This window comes from Danio rerio, chromosome 2, assembly GCF_052040795.2.
Source record: "Danio rerio strain M-AB ecotype USA chromosome 2, GRCz13ab, whole genome shotgun sequence".
NCBI lineage: Eukaryota > Metazoa > Chordata > Actinopteri > Cypriniformes > Danionidae > Danio > Danio rerio.
In genome coordinates, this window is record NC_141022.1 from 61,342,898 (window position 1) to 61,362,500 (window position 19,603).

The window sequence follows — 19,603 nt, forward strand, 5'->3', positions numbered from 1 at the left end:
TTATTAAGCAACTTTAATTTGAGTTTTTTAACACTCATTAGATGAAAATAAAATACAATTCACCCTTTAATTCTCCCAGTGCTTATGCTAAATTTCATAACCCCATGAAGATTATGTGAAATAATTTAAACTAAATAAGGAATGTAATACAGAATGCATGCATGTTATTTTTTTTATTCAGTCCTGCTCTAAGATATTTTAAATAAACTATGTTTTAATACAGTCCACAAGTCTTTCAGGTGACCTATTTTGACCTGGAAGAAAATTAAAAGAGTTTTAATTTAGGAACATTTTATTTTATTTTGTATTTTATTTTATTTGTTGTTTATTTTTTTTGTCTTTTATTTTGTATTTTGTTGTATTTTATTTTATATTTTATTTTACTTTATTTTGTATTTTATTTTATTTTTTGTATTTTTTTTGTATTTTATTTTAATTTGTATTTTATTTTATTTTATTTTGTTTTGTATTTTATTTAATTTTATTTTATATTTTATTTTGTATTTTATTTTTATTTTGTTTTATTTCATTTTTTATTGTATTTTATTTTATTTAGTTTTTTATTTTATATTATATTTTATTTTGTATTTTATTTATATTTTATTTCATTATATTTTATTTGTATTTTATTTTATTAAATTCGATTTTTATTTTTTATTTATTTTATTTTCTACTTTATTTTGTATTTTATTTTATTACATTTAATTTTTTTATTTTATTTTAATAAATTCGATTTGTATTTTATTTTATTAAATTCGATTTTTATTTTATTTCATTTTATTTTATTTTCTACTTTATTTTGTATTTTATTTTATTTTTTTATTTTATTAAATTTGATTTGTATTTTATTTCATTTTATTTCATTTTATTTTTATTTCATTTTATTAAATATGATTTTTATTTTATTACATTTAATTTTGTATTTTATTTTATTTTGTATTTTATTTTATTTGTTTATTAAATGAGATTTTAATTAAATTGTATTTTCATTTATTTAATAAGTTTGATTTTTATTTTATTTCATTTTTTTATTTTTGTATATATTCATTAATTAATTAATTTATTTTAATTTATTTTAATATTTAGCTTTTTTTTTTTTTTACTTTTTTTTACCTTTTTGAGGTTCAAAATATTTTGGACCTGTATGGTATGTAGGGAGCAATTTTACTTGTCAAAAATAATTCTCTAAAATGACCAATGAAATAATAATGTTATTGTCAAAAAATAAAAATAGCAAACTCACTTCTCATAATTCCTATATCTCACACATTTTTTGTTTAATTTTCCTCCTAAACATATATATGTTATTGTGTGTGTGTGTATGTGCGTGCGTGCGTGCGTGTGTGTGTCTGCAGGGATTTATAAAAAAAAAAAAGCTGTTCATCTGTTATGCTTAAGCAGAAAATTATGTGATTTCAGAAAAAGAAGTGATAATTGATGAATCAATCCAGACGGATAATGATGTTGTGTTGTGTGTTTTTGCAGTTAAACGTGGAGGCCAGTGACTTCATGAAGGATCTGCAGGTCAAGCTGAACAATGTGATGGATGATCTCAGCAGGGTCTTTGCCGTCAGGTCAGCCGGGATTATTATGGGGTGGACATTTTTGGAAAATAAAATGCACGTTTGTTTTTTTAAGAGAGATTTTTTATTTAGTGTCCATATGTTCAGGCCCACGTCAGAGATCTGCCGATTTACACAGATTTTTATAGCCCATAATTAATTCTACAGTTGATGTCAGAATTATTTGCCCCCTTTGATTTCTTTTTCTTTTTTAAATATTTCCCAAATGATGTTTAACAGAGCAAGGACATTTTTACAGTATGTCTGATAACATTTTTTCTTCTGGAAAAAGTCGTATTTGTTTTATTTCGACTAGAATAAAAGCAGTTTTTAATTTTTTAAACACCATTTCAAGGTCAATATTATTAGCCCCTTTAAGCAAATTTTTTTCGATAGTCTACAGAACAAACCATCATTACACAATAACTTGCCTAATTACCCCAACCTGCCTAGTTAACCTAATTACCCTAGTTAAGCCCTTAAATGTCTCTTTAAGCTGTATATAAAGTGTCTTGAAGAATATCTAGTCTAATATTATTTACTGTCATCATGGCAAAGATCAAATAAATCAGTTATTAGAGATGAGTTATTAACACTATTATGATTAGAAATGTGTTGAAAATATCTTCTCTCTGTTAAACAGAAATTGTGAAAAACAAAGAGGGGGGCTAATAATTCAGGGGGGTTAATAATTCTGATTTCAACTGTATTTTACCATATTTCCATATGGCAGATAAGGGGAAAACTGCAAAAAAAAACAAAAATTATTGAAATATTGTCTTGTTATTAGTCAAAATCATAAGTACAAATTAAGTAGGTTTTTCCTGAAAATAAGCAAAATAATTTTATTTCAAGCAAAAACAGGATTCTTTTCCTTCTTGATTTAAGAATTTTGAGGTATTTGGACTAGAAACGAGACAAAAATTCTCATTTTCTTTTCTATTTATTTACTCATGTAAATGTGTAATATTTAGTTTTTATATTCAGTTCCATTCATCTTTATTTCTCTAACGCTTTTACAATGTAGAGTGTGTCAAAGCAGCTTAACACAGAGGATTTTAGTAAATTGATTCTGTGTCAGTCCAGCTTTCAGAGTTTCAGTTTTCATTCATTCATTCATTCATTTTCTTGTTGGCTTAGTCTCTTTATTAATCCGGGGTCGCCACAGCGGAATGAACCGCCAACTTATCCAGCAAGGATTTACGCAGCGGATGCCGCAACCCATCTCTGGGAAACATACACACACACACACACACACTCATACACTACGGACAATTTAGTCTACCCAATTCACCTGTACCGCATGTCTTTGGACTGTGGGGGAAACCGGAGCACCCGGAGGAAACCCACGCGAAGGCAGGGAGAACATGCAAACTCCACACAGAAACGCCAACTGAGCCGAGGTTTGACCCAGCGACCTTCCTGCTGTGAGGCGACAGCACTACCTACTGCGCCACTGCCTCGCCAGTTTCAGTTCAGTGTGGTTTAATATTCACTGCTGAAACTCCAAACACTGAAGAGTAATCCATCCATGCGCAGCTCCACAAGTCCCAAACCAAGCAAGCCAGTGGCGAACTGCGGCCAGTGATATTAGTTTCAGTAAAATTATTTGAATAATATGCCAACATTTATATGATTTATGTACAGTACAGTTACATAAAGTAACATTTTCTGTCTTTTAGTAGGTGTGTTATATATGAGAGACCTTGTTTACCAACAAAGCGGTTCCAATTGTATTTGAAGTAAACCTTAATTTAAAAAGTTATAATCAGATATTCTGCTTTGAAAATGTGCGTTATGTTTTGGAACGGCTGTCTTTGTTTTGGTCATTTAACCCGCCCACTGCCAGTTTAGCCAATTATATTTCAGCACCAGGGTTACGTTGCTGGAAAACAGAATATTTCATTCATTCAGTCAGGAAGTCCCAAAGCATGCGCTCATGAGCGAAATACGACCTCTGGTGGACAGTAGCAGACTCTGAAATGAGATGCAGATTCAGAGTTCCACTTGAGGTGGTTATTAATTAGCAAATAATAGCGTAAACATTAGGCGAGCAGGTTACATTTTAACAGAAATGTAAATGCAGCCATTCAGAAGCACAGAATAGTGCATTCGCTGCACTCCAGCCAAATGGTGAGGTTTATAATCTAACTAATACATATTAACCCTCTTTAACATGATTAAATGTAGATGCTGAATCACTGATATGTGTTGGTTTGCGCTGAGTCACAGTTCTACAGTTTCAGACAGTTTATTTTATTTTCAGGATCTGAGGTGAACTATCTGCTGCTGCCTAAGGCTGATTTATACTTCTGCGTCAAGCGCATGCATATGCTACAGTGCGGCCTACGCGTGGACGTGCACCTCTCAAAAATTTTAACTACACGTCGCAACGACGCGTAGCGCAAGCTCTGTAATTGGTCTGCTTGGTAGCGCTAACGAGTGTGGGCGAGTTTTGTGCATGTGGGCGATTTGTTTACAAGTCTCGTGAAGGAGATCCGAATGGAAATTTTTGTTTTGCGTTTTCCTCATAATTGCACGTCCTCCGCTTTTTCTGCCTTAAAATAAGCTACTTTGATCCACTTGTGCATTAAGGAAGCGTTCAGAAAAAACAAAACACCAGTGAAGAAACTCGACACAGAGGAACACTAACGCCTCAACTAGTGTTTCGGAAGTGTTATTGCAGAGCAACAGAAGCCGCGAGCAGAAGTATAAATGCACAGCTACGCGTGGTGCATGCACCGTGGGTCACGCCGATCACTTGACGCAGAAGTATTGACCTTATTCTAAAATGCGGAAGTGCACCTGTTTTCGCGATTATTTTAGATCAGGGGTCTCAAACTCGCGGCCCGCGGGCCATTTGCGGCCCTCAGTGCAATATTTTGTGGCCCGCGCCGACCGCTGTACACTGACAGAATCAGCGGAGCGGGGAGAGAGAGCGCTCCCCGCTCCGCTGATCCTATCCGTACACAGCGGTCACTAGCATTCCCCGCCCGCCGTGTAAACAAAGGGGCGGGGATGCCAGTGACATCACCACGCACCCCGCCCCTTTTGTTAGACGCTGTGACGGGCGGGAAGTGTTAGGAGGTAACTCGCGCTGGCCAGAACCAAGGTAAGCTGTTCCCGCCCCTGCCTGCCACTTAGCTACCTATCTGCAGCCTGCCACCTACCTAGCTACAGCCTGCATCTTATATATATTATAGGTAGATACAGACTGGTATAGACTGATGTGACTGGAGTGGGGTGGGGGTGTTTTATTTATACATGTATACGCCTTTTTTTAGGTGAGGGCAGGCACGTGCACACATAGGGCTCAACCTGTGCAGAGCACATGCCCTTCTTAGTCTTGGATAGAAAGTGCCCTTCCAAAATGATCAAAAGTGCCCCCGCGACGCGGCACACCTTCGGTCCCGCCCTTCAGAAGGCGCGCGACAACACCGCTCTTGAGTACGCGCGCGATAACACCGCTCTTCAGTACGCGCGCATCCACTCTGCAGATCTGCACCAATCCCCCGCCCACCCCCCCCCCCCCCCCCCCCCCCACCCCAAGTTTTGAGTGAGTTCCCCCAAGCCATACTGAGGGTCTCAACTGCTTCCGCTCTAAAGCCAAATGTGGTTCAGATTTGTGAGAAGAAGCGCTGTCAAGTCTCTGGCAGCAAGAAGTAGGCAAAAGATGCCATGTTCAGAAGAACTGTTCATAATCTTCACTCAATGTTCTATTAATGTTCAGGACACTTCATGTTCAGAAGAAATAATTAAAACTGTTAATAATGACATTTGAGGACTTTTTTTTTGTGAAATCCCTTATGCGGCCCAGCCTCACCCAGACTTTGCCTCCTGCGGCCCCCAGGTAAATTGAGTTTGAGACCCCTGTGTTAGAACATCCGATTCAGTCGCCTATGGGAGAAATGACTAGGAATAATAAACGGCAGAAAACGGTCAAACTACTTGCTCTACAAACAAATGTTTGTATTACTATACCAGGGGTCGGCAACCCAAAATGTTGAAAGAGCCATATTGGACCAAAAAAAACAAAAAACAAACAGGTCTGGAGCCGCAAAAAAATGTAAAGCCTTATATAAGCCTTATAATGTAGGAAACACATGCTGTATGTATCTATAGTAGCTATATTAGCCCACTATAAAAACGACTAAGTTGGCTATAAATACATAATGAGCCTTCATGATTAAATAGCCACTGAAATCAGGTGGTTGGTGTTTATTTAGTTGTCATTTAAACACTTCAGCACAGCCTCTGGTCTTTCAGTGGCATTAATTTGATCATTTCTTCTTGCGGCCCATCAGAGTTCACATACCTGCATAAAAGCACATTGAATATCGGTCACATCACAGGCAATTGAGTATGCTGGCACTGAATTAATGTCCTTGGTTTGCTGATTGGTGATGTTACCTGCCATTTTAATAGCCCTTTCCTTCACTGTCTTAGCAGAGAGAGGTATATCTTTAATTTTTTGTATTATCTTGGTTTTGAATTCTGCAAATAGGTGTTCTAGTATGTTGATGAATGACTCCTTCATGTAGTCAACATCTGTGAACGGTTTTCCGTGCTTTATTATCTCCCGGTTTGTTTACAACAGCCACCTGCCTGGCATCCTGCCCTGCTGATAGAAACCTGTGTCGCAGGCCATGACGCAAATCTTCGTTGACAGAAATGTTGAAATTAAATATTAATTCTACACACTTTTACAGCGTTTGAAAACGTTAAAAATGTTTGTCCTCCAATAGAAATCATATTAAAACATATAATATAAAAAATTTATATTAACCTTCCCCATCTTTTTGAACATTTTTGAAGAAGCTCCAGGGAGCCACAAGGGCAGCGCTAAAGAGCCGCATGCGGCTCTAGAGCCGCGGGTTGCTGACCCCTGTACTATACTGACCAAGTAGAATAATATAATAAGAACATATCAAATTGCAACATCAAGAAACGTAAGAGCAGTTTCAACGTCTAAAAATGAATGGAAGTGAATGAGACCGGAAGTCTCGAACCAAAAAGATTCAAATGGCTGCGTCCGCTCGTCTGCGGAGAATAAGGTGAATAAACCAGGCTTTAGTAGTATGGCAGTAAATGTCATTCAAACTCACATTATTAGCATGTAACACTGAATAAAGCACATGAGCTGTACCTGAGCTGATCATTGTCAGTTTTCTGTTCAGCTGCGAGTAATAGAAGCCGTTTATAATATATTAATTTCAGGTGTTGGTTAGGACAAACTCCTTTTAATATGGAGAATATTCCTTCTATCATGTGCCGATGCGTTTATATAGAACACGGTTTTAAATCAGCTTTCAGACTCACTTCTGTTGGTCCTCAATCTGGCAACCTGCGCTTGCGTTTGTTTTGATCCATGAATGCAATACCTAGTTCAACCACTGGGTGTCAAATTAACATGCACCTTTAAGCTTTCTATGGAAGGTGGTAGTATCAACACTGATCTCAGATGTGAGATGATTTCAAGAGAATTACAGTGGTGTGAAGAACAGTTTGGCTCCTTACTAATTTCTTATTGTTTTGCATGTTTGTCGCACTTTATTGTTTGGGGCGACAAAAATGGGGGTAAAAATCCTGCATGTTTACATTCCAATGATTATAAATTAAGCAAGTGTTTTCCTCCTCAGTTTCCAGCCGCACATTGAGGAGAACGTCCGGCAGATGGGAGATATTCTGAGTCAGGTTAAAGGAGCAAACGTTCCTGCTAATGGAAACGGCAGCTTGGCTCAGGATGCAGACAACGTTTTACAGCCCATCATGGACTTCCTGGACAGCAAGTGAGCATGAAACCTCAAGACTAGACCCACACGGAATCTGCACATGCAGAAATTTCTGCAGATTTCTGCAGTCTATTAATTTACTTGCATTACTCGCAAATGTGTGGACATTTATCTTTATTCAGATTTTAAATTAATTTCAGTAATATTATTGACTAATAGTAAATGCTCATATGATTTATTTACAGTACAGTTGTTGTAAAGTCATATGTTCTGTTTTCTAGTAGATCTATTATAAGACAGACTTGCTTTGTTTACCAAATAAGTGGATCTAATTGGATTTGCATCGTAAACATTAAATAAAAATTAAAAAGTTATTATTTTTTATTTCATATATTAAGTTTTTAGTAATGATACTCCTATAATTATTTTGCATTAATTTACAGATTTTTTACAAATTTCTTTGCAGAAGTAGCAAAACATTTTTAGCAGATTCTGTCTGGACCTACTCTTGACCGGTCACGTTTATCATCACATTATACATCACATAAATAGTTACCTAAATGCGACAAACAAAACATATTCAATTTTTTACAAGAATTTCATTTATTTTAACTATGTTATACACTGTTTACTGTCAATGGGTTTAAGTAAAAAAAAAAAACTGTTAAAAAAGACATCCACTTTCTCTTACCTATTCAGGAGCCATGTGCACCGCTGACAGGTCAAATCTGCTTCTTTCTTTCAAGTTCAAAGCAAACTTGAATGCAAAAGCATTTTAGATATGTATATAAAATAACCTATGTATTAGCCTAATGACATCATCAAATTAATAAAAATATACAGCAAATGCGGATGTTTGGTTAAATTAGGCGGATACAAAACAGTGTAGAAGAATGTTAATAACTGTAAAAAAAAACCTGTCACTAAATACACACAAGCACTGAGTCAGACTAAATAGTAGAAACTTTGATTTGCCGTCTTGTTTGTAATCTTTAAACCCATAAAATAGGCTATCTTTGACGTTCAAATGAATCGTTCAAATGAATGAATCGTTTAAATGAATCTAATGAATCATTTAAAGTGGTTCTTCTTAATGAACCGAATGATCCAGTCCAACAAATTCAACTGATTCTTTCAGACCGATCTGAGAACCGATGAGATGTTAATACTGCGCATGCGTGACTTCCGGTTTTGTTTTGTTTTTAAACGCTTAATATATTACAAACTGTTGTGTATTACTATTTAACAAAAGCAAGTTATTTTTCGAGTCATTTAATTTAAGTCCAAGTCAAGTCTCAAGTCATGACAGTCAAGTCCAAGTCAAGTCGAGTCTATTGTGGATATTTGTCTCAAGTAAGTCTCAAGTCCTAAATTTTGTGAATTAAGTCTGACTCGAGTCAAGTCATGTGACTCGAGTCCCCCATCTCTGCTTCTAATAATGGATTACACATTGGTAAACATCAGAGTGATTTATATTATTTCATCACAGGTTGCGTCTCACTTCATTTTGTTTGCTGTAATGAATAAACTTTTCAAGGACAGTTCTTAAAAGCTAAAGCAGCCCAAAAGAACATTTGTCTTAAGATTATGAGCTCAACTAAAGCAAACACTATTCTCCATGATGGCGACTTTAGTCTAAGGCCCCGTTTACTCTAATGCGTTTTAGTTTGAAATCCGTCCACACTACGCCGGAGTTTTCAAGTGCCGAAAATTGAGCGTTTTGGAAACGCTTGAGAAGTCGTTTTGCTGCTCGTCTCAGTGTGGATGAGGGAAAACAGAGACATCTGAGAACGGAGGCGGATGCCCAGAGTGCGTGAATGGTCACGTGATATACGTTTTTGGTGGCGTAGTGTGGACGGAGATATGTTCAGAAACACTAGGTGAAATGCTAGTGTGGACGCGGATCGTTTTTTATCTACAACGCCATTTTAAAACTAAAACACAGTAGTGTAAATTTGGCCTATTTGGTCTACATGTTTTAAAATAACTGGGCCACATTTGCCATATCTTTACTGGGCCACTGTAGGTTCAAATCCATGTTAGCCAGAGCTAACTGTGCCAAATATTTGCCAAAAGTGGCCCACATTTGTTTTAAGATAACTGGGCTACATTTTCCATATCTTTTCTGGGCCACTATAACCCACATAGCAAAATTTCTCTGGCCCAGCTCTGGCCTACACAATCAGGTTTTGCTTGGCCCACATGCCGCAGTGAATTACGGTACATGACTGGACCAAATCTGGCTTCCAGACAAGGGCCAAACACGGACCATATCTGGGCCAAGTCTCAGCCAAGTTAATAACTCATAACTGGGCCTGAACTGGGCCAGATAGGTTGGTGTGTCACGATTGCAATGAAATTGATAAACCCATGTAGTGATGCGCTTTAGGCACACTATGGGCACGCTTTTTCTCAAAGTGACCTGATTGGTAGAATTGTTTTCTTTACTCAAAAATGATTTTAGTGCATTTTAAATGTGGGTCAAGACTGGCCAAACTCACATGGCCCACTTATCAAATTTTTAAATCTGGGCCAAATACTACATTTTTCATCTGGCCCAAATCTTGTGTGCCGCCTTAAAAACTGTGCCGCCTCTGCCAAACCCGGGTCATGTTTGGCCCACATGCTGTATGCCAGTGCCGGATGAATGCCTGCTGTGCCAGCTTTATGCCAAATCTGGGCCAGAATTCTTTGCTACTAGGGAAGCTAACGGCTGCATTAGCCAGAGTTCACTGTGCCGAATATTCGCCAAAAGTGGCCCACATATGTCTTAAGATAACTGGGCCACATTTGCACCTACACGCGTGAGCCACTTTAGGTTTAGACCCAGATTACCCTTAAATGACTATGCCACATTTTTGCCCACTGTGGCCCACATTTGTCCTCCATCATTTGGGCCAAATTGATCATTTTCCACATGGGCCACATCGGGCTCACATTCAGATGTCATAAGTGTCAAATCTTTGCCTTAAATGGCCCATATATGAATTTGAATCTTTGACCCGTCTTTGCCATTGTACACATGGGCCACTTCAGGCTCACATTCATTCAGTCTGGGCCAAAGGAAGACCACCAGTGCCACATAACTGCCTAGACTGGCCCACATTCGTATGCCTATCTAGGATAGTATCATGATACTACCATAGTACCGGTAAAGCGTGCAACCCTAGTACATACACATACAATATGAAATGATCAAAACAATAGTATATTAATAGCAGGTGATACAGGAGTTAAGTTATATGGAAAGACGACTGCTATCTGCTTCCTTCAGAAATCCTGCAAAGGGATTCCATATTTTGGAAGTTTTCAGGTTTAAGTCAGCAATGTGTGTGTGTATGCTGGTATCTTGCTCAGTACTTGTCAGTTTTAGCACTGATGATGGTATTGAAAATAAATGATGGTGCTGTTTGTGTGTCTCTTCAGTTTGACTCTGTTCGCTAAGATCTGTGAGAAGACGGTTCTGAAGCGTGTGCTGAAGGAGCTCTGGAAACTGGTGATGAACACCATGGAGAAAACCATCGTGCTGCCGCCGTTCACTGACCAGACGGTGTGTGTACAAACACACACACATATACACACATACACACACAGACTCACATGCATGAATACACATATGTGCGCATAGACATGAACATACCCACACATGTGTACACACACACACACACACACACACTCAAATGGCTTCACATGCACAAATACACAAAAATTAATTGTTAAACAACAGTATATATATATATATATATATATATATATATATATATATATATATATATATATATATATATGTGTGTGTGTGTGTGTGTGTGTGTGTTAAATAAGACACTTGTAATAGTAACACAAAACACGAAGAGAATGCACATATTGTTTTGTTTGTTTTGTCATGCATTATTCAAGCACATGTAATAATAATAACGTGCACTAAATTTGGCCACTTGATGAGAATGTTTGAGTAAATATTGCATTGGGATGTTTGGCCAATGCAGTTGACCAGTATTGGTTTGAGCTGAAAGTTTTTTTTTCTGAAAGATTGGATTGGACACAAAATATCCTCTCAGTGGATTCCTGATTTTGTGCTGTATATTGTCGAGTGTTTACTGATTTGATCTGTGTGTTTGTGTTTGTGATCTGCAGGGCACACAGCTCATCTTTAATGCTGCTAAAGAGTTGGGTCAGCTTTCCAAACTGAAGGTGCGTTCATCAACAAATCATTTCACCAATGCTGTCTATGCAATACATATATAAATGTTCATCCATGGATTAAAATTATTAAAAATGTTGGAAACTAATCTAAAAATAATTTTTTATGTTATTCTGACATTACATCTTGCAAATCAGTTTTATTTTATTCTATTTTATTTCATTGTACTTTTTTATTTTATTTTATTTTATTTTAATTGTTTTTCATTGTATTTTATTTTATTTTATTTTTTATTTTATTTAATTTTAATTTAATTTAATTTAATTTTAATTTAATTAAAATGTATTTTATTTTTATTATTTTTTTTATTTTATTTACATTCATTTTAATTTCATTTAATTTTTTATATATTTTACATTTATTTTTGTATTTTATTAAATTAAATTTTGTTTAAATTAAAATTTATTTTAAGTTTTATTTATTTATTTTTATTCATAAAAATGTATTTAATCACATTTTTTATTTAATTTTTAATTTAATTTAATTTAATTTTTGTATTTATTTTAATTTAATTTAATAAAATTTTTATTTCATTTTAGTTTTTTTAGTTTTTTATTTATTTATTTTTTTACTTTTTTGAAGCATTTTTTAATGCTGTAATCCAAATATAGTCTACGTTTTTAGCTAAAATAAATAAAATGTAAAAATTAGCTAAATAAATTTTTTTTGCTAAAATATAATCAGTACACTTTTGCTCACCATGAAAATTGCCATGGAAGAATGGCAGGGTATTAAACACAAACAAACTAACATCTTGCAAATCTGACTTACATTTCACAATTCTGAATTTTCCTCCATGTTATTCTGTTTATATCTTTAATTTTTTTACTTTAATTATAAGTTTATATCTTACAGTTCTGACTTTTCTTGTCTGAATACCAAGATCAAACATTAATAACCTTTATTTTTTAATCTTGCTGCAAAAATAGTCTTTCATTATCAATCCTCCTCACTAGATTTCTGTAAAGATGCTTTTGTGTGTTGTTGATGTCTGCAGGAGCACATGGTGCGAGAGGAGGCCAAGGCACTGAGCCCTAAACAGTGTGCAGTCATTGAGCTCGCACTGGACACTATTAAGGTACAAGCACACACACGCACACTTATTCAGGATGAGATCTGTGTGTGTTCTCGCCAATATTGGTGAAAGTAACTTTTACAAGTAATCTATTAAATTAATGTGTTACTTTAAGAAAGGGCTCTGCGCCGCAACGCATGGTCTAACAGGGTTCTGCTTATTTTCTTAATGAGTTCTTATGTGTGTTTTGAGCATAACGTGCATTAAACCAATCAGAGTCTCATCGCGCATTCCCTATTTACATGGTGGACTTTGTAAGTGTAAAAACTGAACACTTCACTAGCGAGAAAACAGTTAAACAGAGCATCTGCAGCGCGAGGATAAAGAACGAGCCTCCTCCATTCTGCCTCTTTACTTTACTTTTACTTTACTAGGTGGAGTAAGGAAACTCCACTGAACACATCCGTTAGCCCACATATTTAATCTCCTTTTTTAAGCACAAAGTTTTGTGTCCAAACTATTTCTAAATTCAGTTCTAATCTCTAGCAAAGCAATAAATGAACAATAATAATGAAGTGTGGTCAAAAAACTGAGTTACATCCAAACACACGTCCTGTTCTTATACCACATACGGTGATACAGACATCTCCAAAACCCCACAGCTGGACAAATTTACACTTGTGTTTATTAAATCAAATATAAATCTGCAGATAATAAATAATACTGCTATACTGTGTAGCTGTGAGTGAGAGTCATGATGATAATGATGGTGATGATATTGGTGTGTGTGTGTGTGTGTTTGTGTGTGTTGTGTGTGTGTGTGTGTGTGTGTGTGTGTGTGTGTGTGTGTGTGTGTGTGTGTGTGTGTGTGTGTGTGTGTGTGTGTGTGTGACAGCAATACTTCCACGCAGGCGGTGTGGGTCTGAAGAAGACGTTTCTTGAGAAGAGTCCGGATCTTCAGTCTCTGAGATACGCTCTGTCCCTCTACACACAGGCCACAGACAAACTCATCCGCAAGTTTGTGCTGTCGCAGCACACACAAGGTACACACACAAACACACACACCTTCAGAATACACAACTCTGAGAACTGTCAAACACACATTACATTCACATCATCATCATCACACACACACACACATGCGCGCAAACATAAACATACACAAGCCTCAACCACTAGTGCCTATTTCTCCCTCATTAGCATAAACAGCAGCCCTGAGTGAGAAGCAGCCGTCTGTCCATTAGCCATTAGAGTGTTTGAGCTGCTGAAGATGATGTCAGTATAGACTAAGAGGATTATAGATGTGGAGGTGTAGATGAAGAACAGCGACAGGAGCGACACAGACTGACAGAAGCATGAAGCACTAACAACACTAGTCCTGTCACTTTGCTGACACACAGGCGTCTGTAGCTCCGCCCTCTTCTGAAAAGAGCACAATCTCATTTGAATTTAAAGCGACAGACACCAAAACACCACAATCAGGATCAAAGCCTGTAAAGGTCAGAATCCCAGAGCTAGAAAACATTATCTGTGTGATATTTTCAGCTCAAATGTCACTACACTAGGGTTGGGCATCTAAGCTATAATGCCGATCCGATACGCATCTCGATACAAAGAATACGATCCGATATATTAGCGATACATTTGTGACATATTGCGATGCAACACGATACGATTCACACCCATATCACGATACGATGCGATATTTCAGCACTAACTAATTAGATCAAGTTTATGAGATGATGTAAGAAAGGATGCTGTGCCATTGAATGAGTTTGATTATTTATTAACCAAGCAAAACCAAGACTTTTTCTACAAACTGGCTTTTCTCTCAGAGCCAGAGTGTCAGTTTACAGTAGAGGGCCATTTTAGATAATATAGCACATATTATTTAAGTATTTTCAAGATAAACAGAATGTATAAGTGCAATATATATTAAAAAAATATGTATATATTTGCACTCTTTCAACATAAATAAATTTAGCATTGCACAACAAGAATTGTGATTTAACTTTTCAACTATGAAAACAAGTTTTACAAATATATTTTGCCACTGAATATTCAAAACTTAAGGTGGTGAACTAGCAGTGTTATGCTGCTTTGAAACATCACTGTCACTGTAAACAACAGGCTAATAAAAATATAACAAACCAGCAATCTTCTTGCTGTGAGGTGGTCAAACTACCCACTGTGCCACCGTGACACCCAATTATTTTTATCATTATTATTATTATTATTATTATTATTATAATTAAATAAAAATTAACAGGAGGAGGTGTTTAAAACCTTCGTTCTCCATGACACTAGGCTGAATATCTTTGCAGATGAACAATGCAATAGCATTCGTTATTGGCGTAGAGCGAGCAGAACTGTTGCGCATGGAGAAAAAAACTTGCAATGCTTTTCTCACCACTTTTGGAGCTGGTTGAAGCAGTGCGAAAGCCGGGGATGCAGAAACACTGGAAGATGCTTTCACAACAACACTGAGGCGCCGCTTCAAGTGAGATTTCAGATTAGTCGTACTGCCCGCGTATTTTACAGATGCGCGGCACATTTTGCAAATTGCATCTGTCCTGTCATGTCGTCCATCCTTAAATCCATAATGTTGCCATACTTTAGATTTAAAACTCAGTGGGGAATAAAATGTTTGTTTTGCTTCTCGCGCTTTCTGAGGGCGCTCCACTAGCTTCATCCGCACACCTGATACACTGAGTTGTAGTGTGTGCACATCCGCAAATCCGTTGCTAAGGCTTACTTTATGTAGGTCGATTAAATTATGCGCCAAAACAGGTTGACAACACTTGTTAATAAATAAAAAAATACATTCTATATTAAAAATATAAGCTGTATCTCGGAAAAATCGATGCATCTCGATTTGCTTCCAAAATTTCATTCATCCTCTGCTGCTCAACCGATGCACTCGCATCGTGCACGCGCATGACCGCGTATCGATACATATCGGTTAATCTTCCCATCCCTACACTACACACACACTTACTATGGACACTAGAGACTTATTTTACATCTTGTGAAAAGGGGCAGAATAGCGAAAATGTAGGATTTGACTTGTGAGAGAAAGTCCTGTGCTTTTCTATGCAAAGTAGAGTCCGTGGTCAACCTACCGGCTTCCATATGTCTATTTAGCAGTATATAAAACCTGAGTTTGTGACTTTTATACTTATCATAGGTGAAAATGTTACACAGCATCTTTGCAATGCTAAATCAAGCACAAATAAAGGATATTATTTTTAAAAAGATTAGATAAAGCACCAAACAAGGTCTCTGTATAGTATATATTATTATATCTGTAAAGTCCGCCTCAGAACGCCTTCCTTTTTAGACCAGATGGGCGCACATATGAGCGCAAATGCAATTGCTATTTAAACAGTGTAGCGCAACGCCTCAAAACGACTCTTGCGCCAAGCTGAAACTACCAAAAGACTACTGCGCCGCGCCTTGCGCCACATTGCGCCGGGTGTATGATAGGGCCCTGGGTCCTCGTCTTCTTTGTTCAGGTTCTATCAACTCTTCAAGTCCTTCTCTACCTCTTCTTCTACCGCCTCTTCCTTTACCTCCTTCTCTACCTCCTTCTTCTCTTTCTCACTCTTCTTCTAGCTCCTTCCATTTTTGATGAATACAGGTAAACTCACCTGCTGCCTTTTATAGCACACCTGAGTGCTGCGTTTTCAAATAAGCACATGTGTGCTTCCACGCCTTGTGGATGTGTTTATCCAGTTCGTTCATTAGCATGGTCACTGGCAATCCGGGGCTTTGTAATTACAAGGAAGTAGCCTCACAATCCTTATCTGTGTCTGAGGTGTGGAAATGTGTGTTGAGTTTTACAAATCACTGTGTGTCATGTATAAGAGCCATAAGTTCATTGTTTTATTTATGTTAAATTGATAATAATGTAAAAAGCAACTTGAAAATATTTTACTAAAAGTAATTTAATTTTTAATATAGAGTATATGCTGATGTCACTTCCGGTAAGGAAGAAGTAGTGTCATGAAGATGGAAGCAAGAACGTGTTTTTGAACGTGTATTATAGTTCAGTTGTTATTAAACATGTTCGAAATGACATCACTGGACTGTCTTATGTTACCCGCGTTCAAATCCTGCTAATTCAGAGAAACAAGACAAGAAGAGACGGATCGATGGCACATACATCATGTTTTGCAAAAAGAGTGAAGCAGACATTGTGTGTAATGTTGTGCAAATCTGTGGCGGTGTTTTGCTCCTTGGAGTAGAATTTTGCAAATTGTGTGGAAATTTTTATTTTAGAGTGTAAACAATCAAAAAACTGTCATATTTTTCAACAATTTTAAACTACACGCCATCCAATTCCCTCTCCGCTCTCCTCGACTGTTTCACTTTTTAAAAGAGGCCCTACGTCACTCCAGTCAATCCCCAGTGACGTCACCGACATAAATAGGGCGGGACCTGTAATGAAGGGAAAAGTGGGAGGAGAGAGAGAGAGAGATGGGGGAACACACACACACACACACACAGACTTGCAAACCCAACACTGAACAAAGTGACTTTTATTGACATTTTAGTAGTTTGAAATAATGTAAGACACTTATATGTAGAGCAGGGGTGGCCTATCCTGTTCCTGGAGAGCCACCTTCCTGCAGATTTCAGTTGCAACCATAGACTGTAAAATATATGGACGTAGTGTCCGTGACGTCACCCATAGGTTTCTAAAGAGCGCAAAAGAAGCCACAAGTAGGCGTGGCCAACCGTCGCCATTTTGTTCGCGCGTCATCACACCCACGGCAGGATACCAAACAAGGGCAAAGAGGCGGAGAGTGGGCGGAGCTACAGACACCTGCTGGCATTTAGCTTGGACCTGGTTCAGACACACTTTACTTTGGGAGAACGCTTAATACTTTATCACCTGCGACTCGCTTGTGTTCTGACCACTTGTGCTTGGCTGTACACTATATCAATAAAGTGTTTAGACTTTTAAAAACACTGCTGTAATACACTGAGCCACTAAACATTGTTCTTATGATGTTTTTCAACAGGAGGAAAACGCGAATTACTTCCAAACACTTCAGATATAGTCTGTGTTAGTTAATGCAAGACTATTGATGAAATCCAGCATAACACTGTATGACAACACTTCAGATGACTGATCTAGAGCCTACAGCTAATCAATCTGACAGATTCTGGAGTGCATTACAGCTCTAAATATAAATATAAACCATAAATGATCCTAAATAAAACAAATACATGTATAGAGGTGGTATATAAGTATATAACTTTACTCACATGGGAAACGGAGGCCACGTGAATGGTTTGTGAGCACAATTAAGTGCACTCAGCATGCCATGCCATCTAATAATTGTAGGAAACAAGTCCAAAAAGCAGTTGACTGTAAAGCCACATAAAACAACACATAAATACGATAAATATGTCGAGTTCAGTGGCTAATCTGCTGGATTCAGCTGAGGTGACGTGAAGGCGACCAACGAGACCTAGCTGTCACTCAAGTGGCCACGCCCTTAATTATGCAAACTTAATATAACTTAATATAAAGGAAACGGATGAGTTATAAAAAAATTCACCCCCTCACAGTTGTCATGAAGGGTAATATTAGCTGTATTAACCAAAACCTTTTTTTGTAGCAGGCTGTAAACACCTTTTTTTCTGCTGTAAAGTTGGCCATTCTAACAGTGGGCTCAATTGAAATGTGCTCTGTTTTGGAGCCAGGAGCGGCCAGGACTAGCGGAATTTCAGATGAATTGCAGTTTTACTTACTTCCGTATTGGCTTCCTGAGAGAGAGCGGGAGGTTGCCGCTTGGTTGCAACCCATATCAAGCACACCTGCCTGTAATTATCACGTGGTGTTCAGGTCCTAATTAGTTGGTTCAGGTGTGTTTGATATAGGTAGCAACTGAAATCTGCAGGAAGGTAGATCTCCAGGAACAGGGTTGGCCACCGCTGATGTAGAGAAATTAGTGTGTAAATTACGTTCACTTCTTCACACTTTTCAAGGTTAAAAGTTGTTGGAAGAAAGATCAAGATCTCATAATGCAACTCAAACGCAGAAATAAACATGCAAAAATAAAGTTATGAATAACAAAATATAGAAAACTGCTCATTTTACTGAGTTTTTTTGCAGTGTATCTGTCATATAACAACATTATTAATTCAGCATTGCTCTTCTCTTGTGTTCAGTTCATGGAGGTAAAGGTGTGCGATACACTAGCAGTGAAGACGTCTATCCGGATAAGCGTATGTGTCTGCTTCATATTTGCATACATTTGCATATTCAGTGAATGTTACATATGCATAAGGATCCACCTAATACAAGATTGCTCATTTGTCTTTGTATTGCTTTGCCTTGTATGATGGAGTACTTCAGAGCTCTGTTCATAAAGACACGCATTTAAGTATCATCATACTCAAACATACTGATTCATTTATTTTCGGCTTGGTCCCTTTATTAATCTCGGGTCGCCACAGCGGAATGCACCGCCAACTTATCCAGCAAATGTTTTACACAGTGGATGCCCTTCCAGCTGCAATACTCAAACTTATTATTGATAAGAGAATCTAAAAAGTATGGTGGCTCAGCGGTTAGCACTGTCGCCTCACAGCAAGAAGGTCCCTGGTTCGAGTCCTGGCTGCTCTGGTTTCCCCCACAGTCCAAACACATGCGCTATAGGCGAATTGATGAAATAAGCTGGCCGTAGTGCATGAGTGTGTGTGAATGAGAGTGTATGGGTGTTTCCCAGCACTAGGTTGCTGGAAACTGGAAGGGTATCCGCTGCATTAAACATATCCTGGAATAGTTGGCGGTTCATTCCACTGTGGTGACTCCTGATTAATAAGGGACTAAGCTGAAGGAAAATGAATGAATGAATAATAGAGATTACAGTGATGTCAATTGTGTATTGCTGCTGTAGTGTGTGATTGCTGCCCTCTGCTGGAGGACTGCAGTAACAGCAGATTTACAGCATTCTTCTGTCAGATTAATCCCATAATTAAATCTTATATTGATAAAAAGGCAAACTGTAATGTCAGTAATGTAACAAGAAATCTCAATGCTCATGCCTTTCTATTATTAGTCTGATAACATGTAGGC

General features: G+C 37.3%; 1 protein-coding gene across 2 annotated transcripts in view; it reads left to right on the forward strand.

The window, feature by feature from the left end:
- LOC100534673 (protein unc-13 homolog A) overlaps positions 1-19,603 on the forward strand; it is a 185,727-nt gene that overhangs the window by 148,054 nt on the left and 18,070 nt on the right. For both annotated transcript variants that reach the window (XM_087241636.1, XM_087241635.1), the window contains exons 32-38: positions 1,486-1,574; positions 7,202-7,351; positions 10,721-10,844; positions 11,429-11,485; positions 12,493-12,573; positions 13,406-13,553; positions 18,694-18,750. In XM_087241636.1, the coding sequence (XP_087097762.1) occupies positions 1,486-1,574; positions 7,202-7,351; positions 10,721-10,844; positions 11,429-11,485; positions 12,493-12,573; positions 13,406-13,553; positions 18,694-18,750 (706 nt within the window). The remainder of the gene's footprint in view (positions 1-1,485; positions 1,575-7,201; positions 7,352-10,720; positions 10,845-11,428; positions 11,486-12,492; positions 12,574-13,405; positions 13,554-18,693; positions 18,751-19,603) is intronic.